The sequence below is a fragment of the Zea mays genome, chromosome 9 (assembly GCF_902167145.1).
Source record: "Zea mays cultivar B73 chromosome 9, Zm-B73-REFERENCE-NAM-5.0, whole genome shotgun sequence".
Lineage (NCBI taxonomy): Eukaryota > Viridiplantae > Streptophyta > Magnoliopsida > Poales > Poaceae > Zea > Zea mays.
The window spans coordinates 88,547,739-88,565,821 of record NC_050104.1 but is presented as its reverse complement, the minus strand read 5'-3'; the positions used below and the strand labels follow the sequence as shown (position 1 = coordinate 88,565,821).

The following is an 18,083-nucleotide window of genomic DNA, read 5'->3' as shown; positions in this document are numbered from 1 at the left end:
TTAAGGGTATGTTTGGAAGTAAAATATTTTTATAGTTATAGTTTTTAATAATATCATAATATTTAATGTCGTAAGATGTATATTTGCAATTCTGAAAACTATGTTTTCAAAATTATAGTATTCAAGATACTATGGTATTTTTGGAGTATTAGAAACTCCACTACAACCTAATTTTTATATAGAGTAACTAGCTTTTATCAAATACCATGATCTATAATGTTGTATCTAAACAATATTTTTTGAAACCATGATATTTTTGGAGCGGGCTAAAACTATGAGATTGTTGACAAAGTATTGTAAAACTATAATTTTGAAAAACATTGTTGCCAAACATCCCTCCTTACCTAGTCACCTCAAGCTGGTGAGAGTGCATACAACCAGACTGTTAGAGGGTAGACTGGATTTGGGGCTGCTGCAGAGTAAACTGTGGCTCCTCTTCACTGAAAATACATATGTACCCCTCATGTTCTCGGTGTTCGTATTACTGCTTGTAGTGCCATACGAGTTTCTCTAGAGATCTTTGGTTTCTTGAATTTTTGTTCGAGGCAGAACAACCTTTTGTTTCCTTTCCTGCCCCCTGGAGGGGGCTCTCACCTCCTGATCCTCCTGTTGCTGATCTGATCATTGCTAAATCTGCCCAACTGAAAGAGGCTTGGCCTCGGTCCATTCTCAAAGGGCTTGGCCCTGAGCTAATCTGCCCAACTGAATGCTGAGACTGAGCTGCTGACTTCTAGTCCGTCATTCAAAATTAAACCATCACTCGATCTTCTAAATTGTTTGCAATGAAACCATAACAAAGGAGATTATTGTTCAAGCAATTTCAATCAGAAATACAATAAAGGATTTCACGTTACAGTTCATTTAGCAGATAACTCAGCACATGAGTTATTTTATTCAAAGTAAAACAACTTGTCTAATTGCTATCCTCCTGTCCCCTTAATTGTGGTACCTTACATATAGATAGAAGGAACATTTTAATATTACCAGCCAAGCTGCACATAAAACTTCAATAAATTTTCAAATCTTCCTACATTTCAAACAAGTGAATTATGAATGGAAATCAATGACCAGATGACAAGCTGAAGTTTAGACAACTGTAAGCTAACCAGGATCATAGAAGATGAATTATCACAGTGAAGTTGGAATTCCATACTTGCTGTGGGAGTTCAATAGCACGTGGTAGATTGGATCTTGATATGATACTTTGAAAAGTTGGATGACAATGTAGCCGCATGTTGTGATGCTAAGGCACAGAAGGGGGGATGAAGGTCAATAAATGACTTGAATAAAATCATCAATATGGCTCACAACTTTGTATACCAACATATCATCTAGTCATACGAAAGCATAATAACCATAGAAGGAAACAAGTTTAAATATATGCACTCCAAATGCAAAACTGATCCATCAAATACTTCAGTTGACAGGGTTAAAGCAGTTTTATATATGTACTAGATCATATTGTATTATGAAGGAAAACGCCAGCCACATATATGAATTGGGCGTGACCCGAGAGAAGTATTACATAAAATTCCAGTACTTAATGTGTGAAAACGTATACGTATCATGATAACAAACTAATAATTTACAGACGTCAAAAAAACAATAACAATTAATTACATCATTAAAGTGACATAAACTAAATAGTTACACCTTACATTAAGATTTGCAAGTAGGTATTCTGACAATTTCTTAGGCCATTCCTAGTGAAAGTTTCATTGCACGGTTTTCAAAAGTGACACAACAACTTTTGTCTATGTAACCGTGTATCCTGAGTTTCATCTGGACGAAACCCTCTCTCCTCCCGTGAAACTCTCTCCATCTCTCTCATCATAAATACCATGTCATGTCATCAAATATGGTGGTGTGTCATCTCATTTAACGAGAATGAAACTATGATAGCCTTAAGAAAACATTGGACTCCAAAAATAATAATTGCAGGGTAATTACTAGTACTGTTTATGAGGATGGGGTACATATATGTAGGCAAACTGTTGCTGGCAAAGTCCAACATCCACAATAGCCCCACCTTGCATGCATGCAAGGGCAGACCCAATTATGGTACTGACATGGGTGTGTGCTGTCATGGGAGTGTGCAGAAATGCAGAAGCTGTGCTAAGGGCAGCTGTACATATGGCCCACCAAGGTGCTTGCACAAAGAACAGCAATATTCTCTCTAAGCGCTAGTGCCTGAACACCTTCCCGATGAATAAGGGCACCCGGTAGGGAAGAGAAAACTCAGGAGAGAACGATATGGCCATGAATGACGTGGCCATTTCTAATAAATAAAGATTACTTCCAACAGAATGATATGCTACACCAATCAATAAACTGAAGATAAGATAGAAAAAACTTGGCTAACGAAGTGTTGCATCAAAATCAGCACACATTAAATGGATTCTACTCTCTGTTCCAAATTGTAAGCCATTCAGGCTTTTGTAGGTACATAGCTTTTACTATATTATCAGATGTAACGTATATCTAGGTGCATAGTAAAATTTATAAAATCAGAAAACCCAGAACGAATTACAATTTGGAACAGAGGGAGTATTAGAGTAAAAAAAGGTGGTAAGATGTTGGTGCTTGGAGCTTTAAAAAGAGATTTATATACCTTCCAAAGCATATCAGCAAGACAATCCAAATGGTAGTTGATATCCATGATGATTCCTTGTGAGCAACCCAGACCTGTAGGCATATTATCAAATATTAATACCTGACCATAATACCTACTAGGGAGTAAAATGTTAATGCTAAAGTGTATTCCTATCTAGAATCATCTTCACATAGGCTTAAAAAAATCATCTTCACCCGGTAAGAATCCAGAAACCATTAAATAAGTCAGATAAATAACCATTTGCTCATCATCGTTTGGTTGGGGAAGCGGTTACATCACAGGTGACCATACCAACATGGCCTCCAATGCGAGTTAGGAAATAAGGGAGGAGCTGCTGGACGGTTCTAACATGCCTCCCAAGTCCCAATGCAGCTATCGCTGATGAATCTGGGGGAGAACGTCGAGTTACTTCGATGACGTCTGCTTTTCCTTCGGAGTTAATGAATCAAGGAAACGATGTGGCTCCCGAAGGGACAGACGTGGAGCCGAATTCAATCGTGCCTACGGCGGCGTCTCCTTTCTATGGTGCGTTGGAAGCGAGCTCCCTTTGTGGGCTACCCGATGTTGCTGGGCCGGCGGGGTTTGTTGGTGTGCCTCTTTCAAGCCCAGGGACAAATTTGGGGAGCGTGTTGCCCTCGCCGACACCCTCTCCAGCTCCATCGGCCCTCACCTAGCTCGTTTCGCTGACACCTAAGTCGCACCCCTATGGAGGGGGGATATGTTGCCCAGGTTCTACTCTAGAAGGACTGGAGGAGGCGTGTTGCCTCTCCAATGCCGCCGTTGATGATCACCATCAATGCTGCTCAAGGGCCGGTTGTGGGTGTCGTAGCGGTGGCGACTCGCATCAAACCTCCCGATTGTTGAGGCTTCTCTATGGGGGCCATTTGCGGGTGTTGTAGCTAGGGCTGGAAAAAAAGATCGAGGCTCGTGAGCCAACTTGGTATCGCTTAGGCTTGGATCCAATGATTTCAAGTCGCCTGGTCGCCTGGTCGATCCCTGGGACCGACCTGGCGACTAGTCGCGATTAGGCGACGACTAGGGCGATTAGTCGACTCCTAGTCGGTCCTAGTCGTTCCCTGGTCGTCCTAGTCTAGTAGTTATACTTATATAGCTATATATATAAATGTACATGTATACAACTACATTATATAAATTAGAAAGTCACTACTTAGCACAGGCTTAGGATTAGGGCAGCTAGCAACCATCCACTAATTTGGCAGAACTGCAGAGAAGGGGGGGATGAGGGGAGAGCAGGAGGAACCTTGAGATGACGAGCTCATCTCCTCAATGGTGCAGGTTTGCTGGAGCTTGGGAAGGGGCAGGGTGGAGACTGCAGCTGGTGAACCATAAGACAGTCGCCGCATGTGGAGACTGCAGCAGGCGAGCATGGGAAGGGGCAGGGTGGTGTAGCCGCTGATGATGTAGCCGTCGGTGAGCTGTAGGTCTGAAGGGCCAGCCACCGGCGATCAAGTGTGAATAAGGGCTGGAACAGTCGAGCTAGCAAGAGAGGAGAGTAGGAGACGTAGTGCACTATTTGGCGGCTAGGTATTACAGAGGAGAGGAGAGGGTAGTCTAAAGTATAATGTAGATGGGTTGAAAATGGCCCAATAACAAAACCCTAGCCAGGACGACCAGGAAACAGCAATCGGGCGATTAGTCGCCCTAATCGGCGATTAGTCGGACGACCACCTATCTAGTCGAGTCGTCCAGCTAATCGAGCTCAAATAGCCGACCAGCCCGACTAATCGCGATTAGTCGGACGACTTGAAATCATTGATTGGATCAACAACGATATATATTGATCTCAAGTATAATATTTATACACGTACAAGCAATGATTAATACAGCAAGCGGGTGTTGCGGGAGCGAGCGCGTCGAGCGGGTGACATGGTGCTCTTAGTTAGATCATGGACGACATGAGCCCGAACAACGCGGTCATGGCCATTGGGTCGTTGTAGTTGTTAACAGATGCAATGACTAGTCCGAGGAGTAGAACGAGAGTCGGGAGGACTGGACCGATTCGACGAGGAGGCCTAGGACATGATTGTTTTAGCCCACTCAACTCTTCAACTTTTTCTGTACTTAATAGTAAATAAACATATGTATAAAAGGTTGTACAAATTTGAGGTGGGGCCATGGCCCACTTTGCCCCCCTCTCGGTCCACCCCTGCTACAGGTGATTGTTGGTTCTGAAGGTGTGCAGCAGGCTTTGGATGATTACTCAAAGCTATTCAAGCATCCCTTAACCCAATCTCATGTGGAGGCCCTGGCGGCCTTGTTCCGGGTGGACTACTCCTGAGGAGTTTTGCTCCCAGTGGGTGTTCTCTCTGCTGATCGTGTTGTTTTTCATCTGTTATCAATGGATCCTTCTAAAATATTAATGTGGAACGTTAGAGGGTTGAACTCCTCTGCTCATCAAAATTCAATTAGGGAATTGGTGTGGTCTGTTCGAGCTGATATTGTTTGTCTCCAGGAGACTAAAATGGTTGATGTGCCAAGAAGCGTTGTTCTCTGTATGCTTGGATCAGATTTCAGTGAGTGGGTCTCTCTTCCTTCAGTTGGAGCGAGTGGTGGGATTCTGGTTGCCTGGAAGAGGCACCTAGGTTCCATTGATCATCTAAGAGTGGGTGATTACAATATATCTATCCAGTTTCACAAAGATGGTGGTCTGGCCTAGTGGCTCACTTGCGTCTATGGTCTGCAAGGCAGCAATGAAAAATCCTCTTCTTCCAAGAACTCACTTGCCTGTAGTGGACCATGGATGGTGGCCGGGACTTCAACCTCATCTATAACGCTTCGGATAAAAATAACTCCAAAATAAATAGAGCTATGATGGGTTGCTTTAGGAGGTTAATTGATGATCTTGCCATAAAGGAAATCCCACTCCTTGATAGAAAGTATACTTGGTCCAACCAACATGAAGATCATGTGTTAGTGAAGCTTGACAGGGTTCACTGTTCACTGTGTAAGGAAAAAGGACCTTGGCCCATTTAACTAATTGATTTTGGTGTTTGATGATCAACATAACCTGTGGACTAATATGTTTGGAAGTGTTTATGTTTGTTGTTCACAAGATGCAAAAGTGGACTTGGACTGAGGCACTGAGGAAGCAATACCTCAAAGAAGACACTAGAAGACCCATAAAAGACCTTCAAGTATCAAGCATATGTCCAAGGCACAAGACTAGAAGAGCATAAGCAAAGAAGATTGAAGAATGAAGAAGTGGGCTGCTTCTGAGTGCACTAGACCGAGTTGCCAAAGGGCATGTTTTCGGGCACCTAAGCCAGCTGGCGCACCGGACCACGGCCAACGGTCAGCAGCGACTAGTTCCAACGGCTCGCTGGTCACTGGACCAGGCCAGTGGTGCACCAGACCTCTGGTCGATTGCAGGAGGCCAATGGTTAGCTAACGTGGGGGGCATCGGACCGGTCCAGTGCGATGCAGAAAAGCCTGCTTTCCTGCAACAGCTACTTTGGGGTTGGGGCTCTATATAAACCCCCCAACCGGCCATTTGAGAGTGTGGGAGCCCAAGCAACATTGCAATAGAGTTGAAACACATTTTCGTAGCTCCGAACACCCAAGTGCTTAATAGAACGATGATTAGCGTAGGTGCTTTGCAAAGTATTTAGGTTAGTTAGACCATTATTATGCTTGCTCTAGGTTGTTCCTAGTAGATTCAGTGGGGTTAGAAAAACTTACAACCAACCTCGGCTCTTGCGTGAGCAGTTGTAACTTGTACCGAGTGGGGCGACGTCTTGCGAGACCACATCTACTGCGTTTGTGGTGTGGCCGCCACCGTGTACCACAGGGAACGAGGCATGCAACGTTTCGGCCGGAAGCTCGATAATGAAGATGGCGGGGAGCATCTGAGAGGAGGCAGGAGGCCGAAAGCGAAGCACCACTTGCGCATTGAGAAGGCCCGCAACTCTTTAGGGAGTTACTCAATCGGGTGCTTGGCCTTCGTCTAAGCTTCCCTTTGCGTAAAGGCACCAATGAGAATTAGTTAGAACCTTGTGCGGATCAAGATACCTCGGTAAAAATACCGGCACGTCAGCGAAAGTTTGCATCTCTACCTTTCTCTTTAAACTTCCACATTTATTGTTTGCTTAAGTTGTGATCTTTACCATTCTTGGCTTAGAATATAGGCTAGTTGGTAGGATTGGAACTTAGGTTGCTAAACTTCTTTTGCTAAACTACTATTTATGGGAAGGGACAACAGAAGGAAACTGAAAGAACATAATATATCCAAAGATTTAGCCTTGAATAGGAGTGCGTGGAAAACAGGCAACAACTATCCATATGCCCAAAGCTTGACCTGTGGGTTTTTGTTCGGTTTTAACTCTAGCCTATCCCAACTTGTTTGGGATTAAAAGGCTTTGTTGTTGTTGCACGGTGCGAAAGGGCCTCTAGTAGGTGGTCTGAGTAGCACTCCCAGGTCCTAGGTTTGACTCCATGTGAGAGCAAATTTTAGGTTGATGTTAAAAAAGTCACTAGTTGGTTCCCTTTGTCGTCATGGGTGAACCGACCTATGGTAGGTAGACCCTCGTGTAAGGGACTAGTCATGTGAGTTGGGCCTCAGCACGAGTTAAGGGCCCGAACCATAGAGAGCGGCATCCCCATGTACGAGGGGGCTAGCTTTCGTGGCTTTTTTCGGTCAGGCTCTAATTGAGCTCTTCTTAGTGAAATATTGTGGGGGAGTCTTTCCCCCATCGGCCGAGTTGTTGTTGTACAATTCCTCATAGATTTACTGTGTTTATCCTAACACAAATTATCTTTGAACTTCATTAGAGATATTACTCCCACCGACTATGCCTACAAAGTATCTCACTTGATTGAGTTGAGGATCTACCAAAAAAAAGTTTGTATACTGCATCTATCTCATGACTTATATTACATAGGAGCCAAAGCTTAAGTTGCCTTACCGATATCGCAAAGACATTTATGTAGAAATCAATTAAGGTTGCCGCCATCCACCTGAGTGCACAATTGAAACATTAAACTTGATTTGTGTTTGATAAATGATAAGTACGCTTTGAGTAGAACTATGCATCTAAACCATCTAACACATGTAGGAGGTTTCCATTTTAATTGTTGGATATTGAGTTGTAGTAGCTCTTGCTTTTAGTTCACATGATGAACAAAAACCTATTCACTTGCCACCCTATATCGTTAAATCAAGTAAATATTTACTGAAATTTTGTCAGAAATTTTTAAAACACTAACAGACAAATACAAAAAATAATAGTTCTCTGATTTGTTGACATTTGCAAAAAAAAAACATTTGTTGAATTCATCACAAGTACAACCTCCCCCCTCTAATCCAGCTGTTATGCCCTGGTGGAGGAATTGGTGGTGGAGGGCCAAGGCTTCTTAGGTGGTAGTGGTGATCAGCCGGTTGTCACGGCTCCTTGCCTCGTCACTCCTGATCTATGTTGGCCGTGAGAAGTAGAGAGAGGATAGGAGGAAGATTGTTTCAATGCTAGATTTTCAGCATACAACGTCGGAATTACATATGCAACAAGCCAACCAGTTCTTCTAACTTTTCTCCCAATCTAACTAATTAATTGACTAAACCTATCACCTTCCTTTCCTCAATCAATCAGTAATCAACCTAATTATGCTGCCTTCTTGTTCTGCAGCTGTGGGTGCGACCCTATATGACACCAGCACTCTCACAAAGAAACAACTATAGTCATCTAGGTTTCCACTACCTATCGCCATGACTTGCAACTGCTGCAGAAGGAAAGGGCAGGAAGAAGTGAGTGATGCCAAGGTTGAGTGGTGTGGCCGTGTGGGAGAGACTGAAGCTCACTTGTCAATACATTGGGACATGGTACCTACTGTTAGAGTGGACACGCTAACTAGTTCAACCTAAAAGTTTAAGCTGATGGTAGAAGGTAATCAATCCACTTATACATTTCAACACCCTCACTCGCGTGCAGTCAGAGAGAAAGGCGCAAACGTGGAAATAAATGGGTGGAGGCATAAATAAAACCACTGTCAGGATTTGAACTCGACACCTCTAGCCTTGATATCATATTAAAGTGGACGCACTAACCAGTTCAACACAAAATCTTAACTTGATGGGAGAAGGTAGTCAATCCATTTATACACTTCAACACCTACTAGAGATTACACACAGCCTTTAACAAGATTCAATGGGTTAGATTTTTTTTGGTGGGTCTGGGGAGGGTGCGAGGTCACATAGACTGAGTTAACCAGAATATCTACGAAACTTAATTTTTTTAGGGATCTGCAAAACTTAACTTGGACATGCAGTTTTTTTATGGTTCTGGAATAATACCTACAGTTTCATTAAAATAACTCAATATAAAGTTTAGCAATTAAATCTTGACTGTAACTTCAGTCATAGCAGGATTCCCATATGTCACATTTACTCCATATTTGGACAGTTAAAACAACCTAGAACTGCACAGTTATTGTTCCTAGGATGCTGCAATCTCGCATTTACTTACTCTTTTCACAATTGCATAGTTACATTGAGCTCAATGAGCTTCAAAAATCATCAAAACAACAAAGTATGAACTGTATACACTTACGGTGTCAACAATTCCTTCCTAAAAGGTAGTCCATCAGTGATGACAGTATATGTGACAACCGCAGCCATGAATATCCCCAAAATGCTGAAAATAACCCTTCCAATTACAACATAAGAGCACTTTCTTTGGGATAGATTACCTTGCCTGAAAATGTTTCAAGAACAAATGTCAAGACAAATTAGCAAGGACTTAATTTTGTTGGATATCTCATTCAATCAACAGGGTCAACATGTGGGACTACAATATGCAGAGTAGCAGAAAGGAATATGGTGGAACAAAATTTGCTGCTTCAGTATATCAGACAACATTTAGAAGCATCTAACCTGGGGCTTTAAGTATGCTAGCTAAGTAGCCCAAGGTATATAAATCTAAATAACTAGTCGTGAAGATTTTGGCACTCTACCTGATAAATAGAAGGTCAAGAGGATCTTGGGATGACCCTGCAGATGTTACTTCAAGAAGTTTCTTAACAATATAAGCGCAAGTGACAGCACTGAAAAAATAAAAGAATAAAAAAGGGTGGATACCATCAAGTCGACAATACCCATCCAGTCAAACAGAAGTATAGAAGCACACAAAGAAGCTATAAAATGAGTCCAAAAATATTAAATATAAGGAGTCAAATACCTGCCAAAGCAAAACAACAGAACCACCCACACAGCAGAACTAACCCAGTTTGCTTCCTTGTAGATAACCCAAGCCTGAAACACCACACCAAAAGCATCTCTAACTTAAGTCAAGTTAGAAATGAAATTGAGTCCACATAAATGTACCAAAAATAATTAGTTCTTGTAAATAGGTAAGAATTAAATTATTCAACATTCTAAGGCTCAATCCCTAGACCTTGTGGCCCAAGTTTAACAGGAGCATTAACTCTTCAGGAATTATTCAAGCTAGTCAGAGGCTAAGATTCACTTAGAATACGACACAAAAAATTATTTGAATGGTAATTTTCTAGCCAGTATGCACAAAGGTCGGAACTGGGGTTAAGGTATCTGCAAAACTCAAAATAGAAAGTTTCAGCTAATAACTTCAATACACAAACTGACAAAGGATAACATAGCTAAGACAGATAATGCACAAAAGAGAATTCCTTCCTTATTATTTGGATGCTCATTTCTGAGATACAAGTATGCAACCAATGTGCGATCATGTTCATGACAACCTGAACCAAAATGGCTAACGCAAGTAAGGCATGTATTTGGTTTTAGTAGAATGGTGATGGATCATCCAATATAACTCCGAACCTAATGTTGTTGTTTAATTTGAGAGAGTGGAATGGGTCGATCCATCACAACCTCATCTGTCAAAACCAAATGGCTAGTAAAATGTGAGGAATGGATAGAGGGACCATTCGAAATAGTAAGTCATAAGACTGATAGCTCCATAATGCACTATTCCGCCTATATGTGAAATATGTTATCAATGGTATAGCTCAATGACTAGACTAGTAGCTGCTTTTACTTCACTTTCCACAAGGACAAGGAGTCATTTTTCCAACCATAGGAGGTACCATCAGATTGTACTTCCAGAAGTACCAAGGAACCTCCCCAAGGCCCAAGTAATAATTTGACGGTTCCTCTTGTTACCTACCAAGGATTATAAAAAGGCCCTACCAGCAAAACCATCCTCATAAAGATGGTAACTTGACAAGTTTTTGGTTGTTAGAGTATATTAGGCAACTCGTGATATGGTTGGTTTATAATTGATTGTAATTTCGGGATAACCTTCCTTATTATATTCTTCCCCTCCAAATCATGTACTCATGTGCTCCTATATATTCTTACCATCCAAATCATGTACTCATGTGCTCCTATATATTCTTCCTAGAGGCTCAATGCAATATATCCAACATATTATACACAATCATTCCTTCTTATATGGTATCAAAGCCAAAGGTCTTGAGTTCGAATCCTGACAGAGGCTTTATTTGTGCCTCCACTCATTTATTTCCACATTTGCACCTTTCTCTCTGACTACACGTGAGTGGGGGTGTTGAAGCGTGTAAGTGGATTGACTACCTTCTCCCACCAGCTTAAGATTTTGGGTTGAACTGGTTAGTGCGTCCACTCTAACATATCACGAGTCTAGATTCAAACCCTTGGGTCTTCGTCTTCCTCTGCCGCTACTGCCCCGCCCCCGGGGAGATCGCTCTCCGCTGGGGGCAGCGCCCTTGTAGGATGCACCGTGGATCCATCTGATCTGCTGCGTTCGTTGTCACATCGATAAGCATAGCACTAGATCAGAACTCACCATCAAGGCCCCGTCAACGATCTTTGTCCACCTTCCCATCGGTTACCCCAACCTGATCTGGCCCATTGCACGTCGTCGTGGTGGTGGCTGTGATGGGGTTGTATCCCCGCCGCTGGCACATCGCACGCCGCCATGGAGGCGGATGCGACCTCCGCTGTCGGTTGGACCGCGGCTGGGCAGTCCTCAGGTCCGGCATGTCGTGGGGAGGATGGGTCAGGTCTTGCTCTGCCCCTGTTCCGCGTTGCACTGCGCTCGTAGTGGCCTTGGCGCCGTGCCGCCCTTTGTCTTCTCCCCGCGCTAGTACTAGGTGATGTACTAGATCTGTTGTTGCTGCGTCTTTTCGTTTTTCTGGCCAGTGATCGGTTTTGCGTCTCCATCGCCCACTGCCCGTTGTCTCGTGCGTCATCGACATCGGCCTAGACAACATCGACTCCTTCATCTTCTCTGACTATGCTGCATGGTGTGGATAGCAGCGTGCCAGGGGACGCCCGCATGCTGTTTCTGCGCCTCTTCGCCGGCACGTCGATCTCTATTGGTTCATCGTCGCCGCTACTGACCAGGAGGTTTTGCCATCGTCATCACCATCATCGTCTTCGCCTAGCACGTCGTCGGTCTGGCCAACCGATCGTGCGCGACCTCACCCTCCCATGACGTCTGTCGTATGGCGTGAGTTTCTTAACCAAGCACGAGGGTTGCCGCTGCATCGCCTCTTCGGGCAGCAGCGTCGCCGACCCCCATTGTTGTATCTATGCTGCGTTGACACCCTCCATCGCTGGTCTGCACCATGTTCGTCATCGAGTTCTTCGCCGACAAGTACCACCGTCACGCTCCCTGCGCGTCGTCGAGTCTCTTCTTCGTGTGTGTCGTGGCTCTCACCACCGCGACTCCGGATCCTCGATGCGTCGCCATGCCTACCTCTTCGCCTTCTTCCCGCACTACCTTGTTGCCAGCGTCGTCATCTCATCTTCGACTACTTCGTCTACTCCACTCTGATAACCGTGAGCTGCGACGGCACTCCCACCATACTGCGCCACAACCGTCGTGGAGGTCTTCTCTGCTGGTCCCTTCAGACGCTAATACTTGGTTGGAGCCTTCTACCTAGTATGTGCGGTACTGGCAACAATGACACGTGCATTCATCTACGACGTGTTTCCAGGTAGGGCTGGAAACGAGCCGAGCCGAGCCAGGCTCGGCTCGGCTCGGTGAGGCTCGGTGGAATAGCTAGCCGAGCCAGGCTCGACTCAGTCACTTCGCGAGCTCGGTAATGAGGCTCGGCTCGGCTTGATATAGGTGACTGGACACTAGTAAACAAACTGACAACACACTGGTCACTGGATCTAGATGAGCCTAAACGAGCCTAAACGAGTCTCCTGATATGGTTGGTTTAGGATTGATTGTAATTTCGAGATAACCTTCCTTGTATCTAGGATAACCTTCCTTACCCATAGGATAGCCTTCTTGCCCTCCAAGTCATGTACTCCTATATATTCTTTCTAGAGGCTCAATGTAATACATCCAACACATTATACGCAATCCTTCCTTCTTACATTGGTAAAAAAGCATTGTAGAAAAAAGGGCTGCTTAAGAATTAAAGTCATAAAAATCAAGACATTACCGAGATTGCAATAACATTAACATAAAAATCAGCCAGTGTTGCCACCATCCACCTACACACAGCAAAGAATCACAATTTTGAATAAATGTATCTTGCATAAATGTAAGCATGAGGAAATGGAACAAAAAGTTTGGTTGTTATAAATGTACCAATCTCTCAAGAACAAGCTTCATTGTGTATAGCAAAACAACCAACACAATTTGCAACAATGAGTAGGACTAGCAACTTTGCAAGATAAACAGACTGATGGAATAATAAAACAGACTGAAAGGATTATAAAACATTCATTGCGTAGTATATACATAAACTAAGGTTAACTCACGATGTGAACTTCAGAACACAACTAACAACATAGACGACCTTGCAGGAGCAACACCATAACCAGTTTCATCATGTCTCCTTAATTAGCATTTCACAATGAAAAATACCACGTACATATGCAGCTTACTGCTTAACACCAGTCACCAGACAACGTAAGGTAATAGGACTGTAACTGTAAGAGTGGCTCGTTGATACTTTGAAATGATCAACGGGCAGACAAGTTCCACAACCCTCACCAATACCCGTTTCCAAAAAATCGCTGTGGGTTCCTACAAATCCGAGCACATAAGAAGCTAGAAACGTTGCTAAAAGCAGCCAGTACTTACGGCGTAAACAGCTCAAGGCGGAACGGCGAGCCGTCGGTGGCCAAGGTGTACACCAGCGTGGCCACCATGAGCAAGCCCAGCGCTGCGAAGACCGCCCTCCACATGACGAGGGATCCCTGAGCCGCCATGGTCACACTCGAGAAGAAACGGCAGCGGATTTAGTGGCGACTGGGGAGGGGCTAATAGTTGCCGGCGGAGCAAGTAATAGGAGGACAATGTGGACTCTGTAGTGGACGGGAAGCTGACACGTCGGCGCGGCGAAAGCGGAGGCGGAGACGCAGCCACGTATGATGTGGGCGCCGCCGCATCGTGCGACTTGGAGGCCGTGCAGGGCGCCGAGTTCGCGGTTGAGAGCAGGTGAGTTGCGGGAATGAGTCGCCGGCGAGGACGGGCCGATCCCGCGATGACTGCGGGGATCGAGATTGTCAGTTACTCGGTGGGTTTTCGGATTTGGTCCGGCGGCCAGACAATGAGACAACGGCCAGCAAGCAGGACATGACGTATCGCACATTTGGTATTCCAAAGCAAATATGGCTTAGTCCGAGAATGGGTATTTGAGTTTGAGGCCCATGAAAGAAACGGGCTGCATTGGTTTCAAACTCTTATAGAGCATAAAATGTATTTCTGTTTTTTGTGATTAAATCCGAGATTCTTTGTCCTTTCTTTCACATAAGCAAAAGACACTGAAGTTGTCTTCTGTACGTCGTCGAAAATTATAAAAAATGATGTGATCTATTTCCTCAAATTTGTAATGTAAATTCATCTAGACTAGTTAGTTGTCCGTGTCTTGCTATGTTATTTAGGTACACCTTATTCAAATGAGATATTCGATCTATCAATCTTTTGTATAACCCAAAAAAGCATGAACTGCAGAGGTAGAGGATGGGCGCTCTGATCTAAACGACCACGGTTCGAACCCTAGCATCCTCATTTTTTCAACAAACAACTAAAAAGATGTACTCGTGACAACAATGTCAAATGTAATATTATACAAGCATCTCCTTTTGATGGATATAATGTGCACAAATCCACTAGAGAGTGTCAGCACATTAAAACAAAAAATTACTATTTTTTATATATAGTCAGATTAATTAAAACCTCACAAATGGTAACCAACGCTACAAAAATCCCTAAAGAACAACATATTATATACGTCTTTTTGGTACAGTTGGACAAACAAAGATAAAATATCATCTTCTTCTGTGCGCATTGAAAATTAGTATAAAACATAAATACAAAACAAAAAACATCACTATGATATGTAAAATTCGTGCGGTAAAATATCATCATAACGATAATATTATATTAACGATATAAATATGTAACATTATTATAAATACGCCGACTCAAATAGAAGGAACTTATGTCGAACAAAGATTATAATATCGCACAAAATTGTTTTTAAATCAATATAGAATTTTGAATGATAGACAAATAAATCGACAAAACACTAATCTCATACATTAATTTAATCTTTTTTAGCGATATTGATAAGTCTTTGTTATATGTTTGCAAAGATGACATATCAGCATGAATTGTCCTCATAACTTAACAGATCGATCACAAAGTTCCTCCAAAGAAATCTTTGCATCCTACATACATCAGAGAATAAGGGCATTTTGATGGGACCGCCCAATCTATAAAAGCACAAGTACCAAAAATATCTACTTCCACAGTTGTTTAAACATACTTGAGCCTATATAGATCCAGTAGACCGCCGAGTATCCTGGAGGACCTCGGTAAATCAACTCACAACCAAGATCACATATTAAGTAAATACACATTCACATACTGAAGTTTTGCAGCGGAAATAATATTACAATGAGTTTACAAATAAGGAGATAAGAGAGTACAAAACTTGATTTGAAAGAAATACAACTTTAAGCAATATAGATATAACCATAGTTTTAAAATACATTGCAGGCTAATATATAGAAGGTCGAGCCCACTGGCACTTATCCACCATCTTCAGCAGGGCTACATCTTCACCTGTAACATGGTGGGATAAACTCTGAGTACTCGAATGTACTCAACTAGACTTACCCGTCTAAAACCAGGAAATAAGAAAGTAAAAGACATCAAGTATCATGCAAGGCTTTATCTGGAGCTAGCTCTTTCTTTTGGAAGAGTACATGAATTAATGGAGTTATTAGCAACTTAAGGGGCATCATGATTATTAATCATATTTTAGCCATTCACTTTTATACCTATTCTACGGTAAATCTAGGTTAGCACCTGATTAGCTAGATGATATTTGCCAATTCACTATGTTTAGTTATAGCTTTAGTGATTAATCAAGTTTGACAAGTATCTTATTGAGTAGACAAGCAAGAGTAACCCAAACCCTTGATTAAAATTATTCATGTCATCATACCTTATCAATATCATCATTCTCATGGTTATCATTGTTCTTACTACGACGAGATAGCTAGAGTCAAGTGCTCACTGTCCAGGAGCGATGGTGATTCGAATTGATTACTAACCAGCTAGCGGGGTATTCCTAACACAAACCGTACCCACAATACTTTGTGGCATACGATCACCACCATACATATTCTAGAAGCAACCCGACTGCATGTCGCAGATTCAACAGGAGCCACCGTATCTAGGGACCTCCCGACTACCAGAGGGTTAGGGCGCACCGTTCACCATGGGTCATCTCGCCGAGTCCCCGTCTCTCCTTAACCACACCAGTAGGTGCAGTGCGAGGTTGAATTTGGCTGGAATAGTACTCTGGCTTCGCGGTCGGAACGAGTTATCCGGCTAGCTAAGTGATTAGGCATGCGTTTAACATTATTCAAGGGACCCCAACAGTATGATCCTTAATCGAAACAGACGGGAATAAGTAGACACCCAAGACCTCCATGCCTTGTTGTTTCCCTATCTACATCCTGTCCGACCTAATATTAACATTCATATTATCATGTATATTTCCCCGATGACAGTACCGAATCAAGCATAAGGTAATCACCTATATCTCGCAAGTGATAGGGAATCACCTGACTTCTACTGGTCTAAATAGGCCTAAGCGTACTTAATTTACCTAGGTGCAAGGATAGGGATAAGAAAGTTAATCAAGGATAAATGCAGCAATTGTTTCCAAACAACTCCTACAACCTAATGCAACAATCATAGACAGGTATGTGAATAAAACAATTATTGCAAACCATGGGAATTAGATGCTGGGGCTTGCCTAGAATCCAATACTAGGTTAGTGTTTCTGTTAATCGGCACCCACTTGATGAAGATCTACTTGATCAGTCCATTTTCTTCGGGTTTGTCTCCAACACCGTCTTGTGATTTGTGCTGGTCCACATTCTTTATCTCGCGTGATGATCACCTAGTGTACCTAAATTATATGCATGATGCACATGTATACATATAATGAAAGATAATATAAAATCATACGACACCACATGGTAGTGAACTAAGCACAAATAGCAACGCACTACAAACACTCATACCCTAGCAGTAGCTATCCATACATCATCAACACATGAATCTAACACCACTAAAGACATGGGATACTCGACCCTATACTTAACTTAATCTGCACGCAAGCATAAGATGGGAAATGGCAAGCACATCAATCAAGGGACACATGCTAACTTGAGTATAGAAACTACAAGTCTTCATTAATCAAGAACTAACCAAACATACTTAGCCAAACAAGAGTAATTCTAAGCAACTAACTTAACACTTGTCGATTTTGGACAGCAACACGGACTGTACTTACTTTAGCCATAACCAGAGACTTAAGCATCCAAAACATGTGATCTAAAACTTTCTAGAAACCTAATAAAATTGTCTACAAAGCGTTTATAATCATCTCTAGGTGATTTAATCTCTATCAAGGTCAATCAACACAAAGAAGTTACCTCTGTTCAGATTTGGACATATTCAGTGTTGGTCACTTGTTCTCAAATGTTGCGAGTCAAGAACAAGGCAACACAATTGTTAATCATTAAAGACCTTCGTCTCTCGATGCTTTATCTCCTTACGGGTATAAAGCTTCTCAGACGAAGGTAAAGAAAGATACCTTCATCGTATCAATACAAGAATAAGAATGTGAAGTAATAAATGTGATAATAATTTCTCCATAATTCATTTATATTCACATCTCACATAACATATATGAATATCGATAATATCAATATTACAATGATACCTTCGTCTTGTTCGAAGGCGAGGATGCGAGAGAGTGAATATTGTAACACTGTAAGGCCCAAAATTTGTATAAGAAAAAAAATTAATAAATAAATCAAATAGTAAATTCAGAAATCTCAAATTATACTTGAGAGTTGAAAATTGAGAACTGAATTTTGAAACCAAGAAATATTTTAGAAAAGAAGTAATAGAAAAGTTTTCTAATCAACTAAATAATTATGTATATC

General features: G+C 42.4%; 1 protein-coding gene across 11 annotated transcripts; it reads right to left on the bottom strand.

Annotated features, from left to right (window-relative positions):
- Window positions 1-280: 280 nt before the first annotated feature.
- Window positions 281-14,183, bottom strand: LOC100276065 (uncharacterized). 11 transcript variants are annotated; one of them, XM_035962186.1, is made up of 9 exons: window positions 13,690-14,183; window positions 13,043-13,094; window positions 9,802-9,875; window positions 9,578-9,667; window positions 9,175-9,318; window positions 7,537-7,588; window positions 2,612-2,685; window positions 1,107-1,243; window positions 281-768 (listed from the first exon to the last, which is right to left on the bottom strand). In XM_035962186.1, the coding sequence occupies exons 1-8, from the start codon at window positions 13,815-13,817 to the stop codon at window positions 1,129-1,131; spliced, it is 729 nt and encodes a 242-aa protein (XP_035818079.1). In that variant the 5' UTR covers window positions 13,818-14,183; the 3' UTR covers window positions 281-768; window positions 1,107-1,128. The 11 variants fall into 11 exon arrangements, with proteins under 11 accessions (XP_035818079.1, NP_001390629.1, NP_001390630.1 ...); NM_001403700.1 differs by having other exon boundaries at window positions 493-768; window positions 1,154-1,243; window positions 13,690-14,092; NM_001403701.1 differs by having other exon boundaries at window positions 761-1,027; window positions 1,154-1,243; window positions 13,690-14,092.
- Between the last annotated feature and the right edge of the window lie 3,900 nt (window positions 14,184-18,083).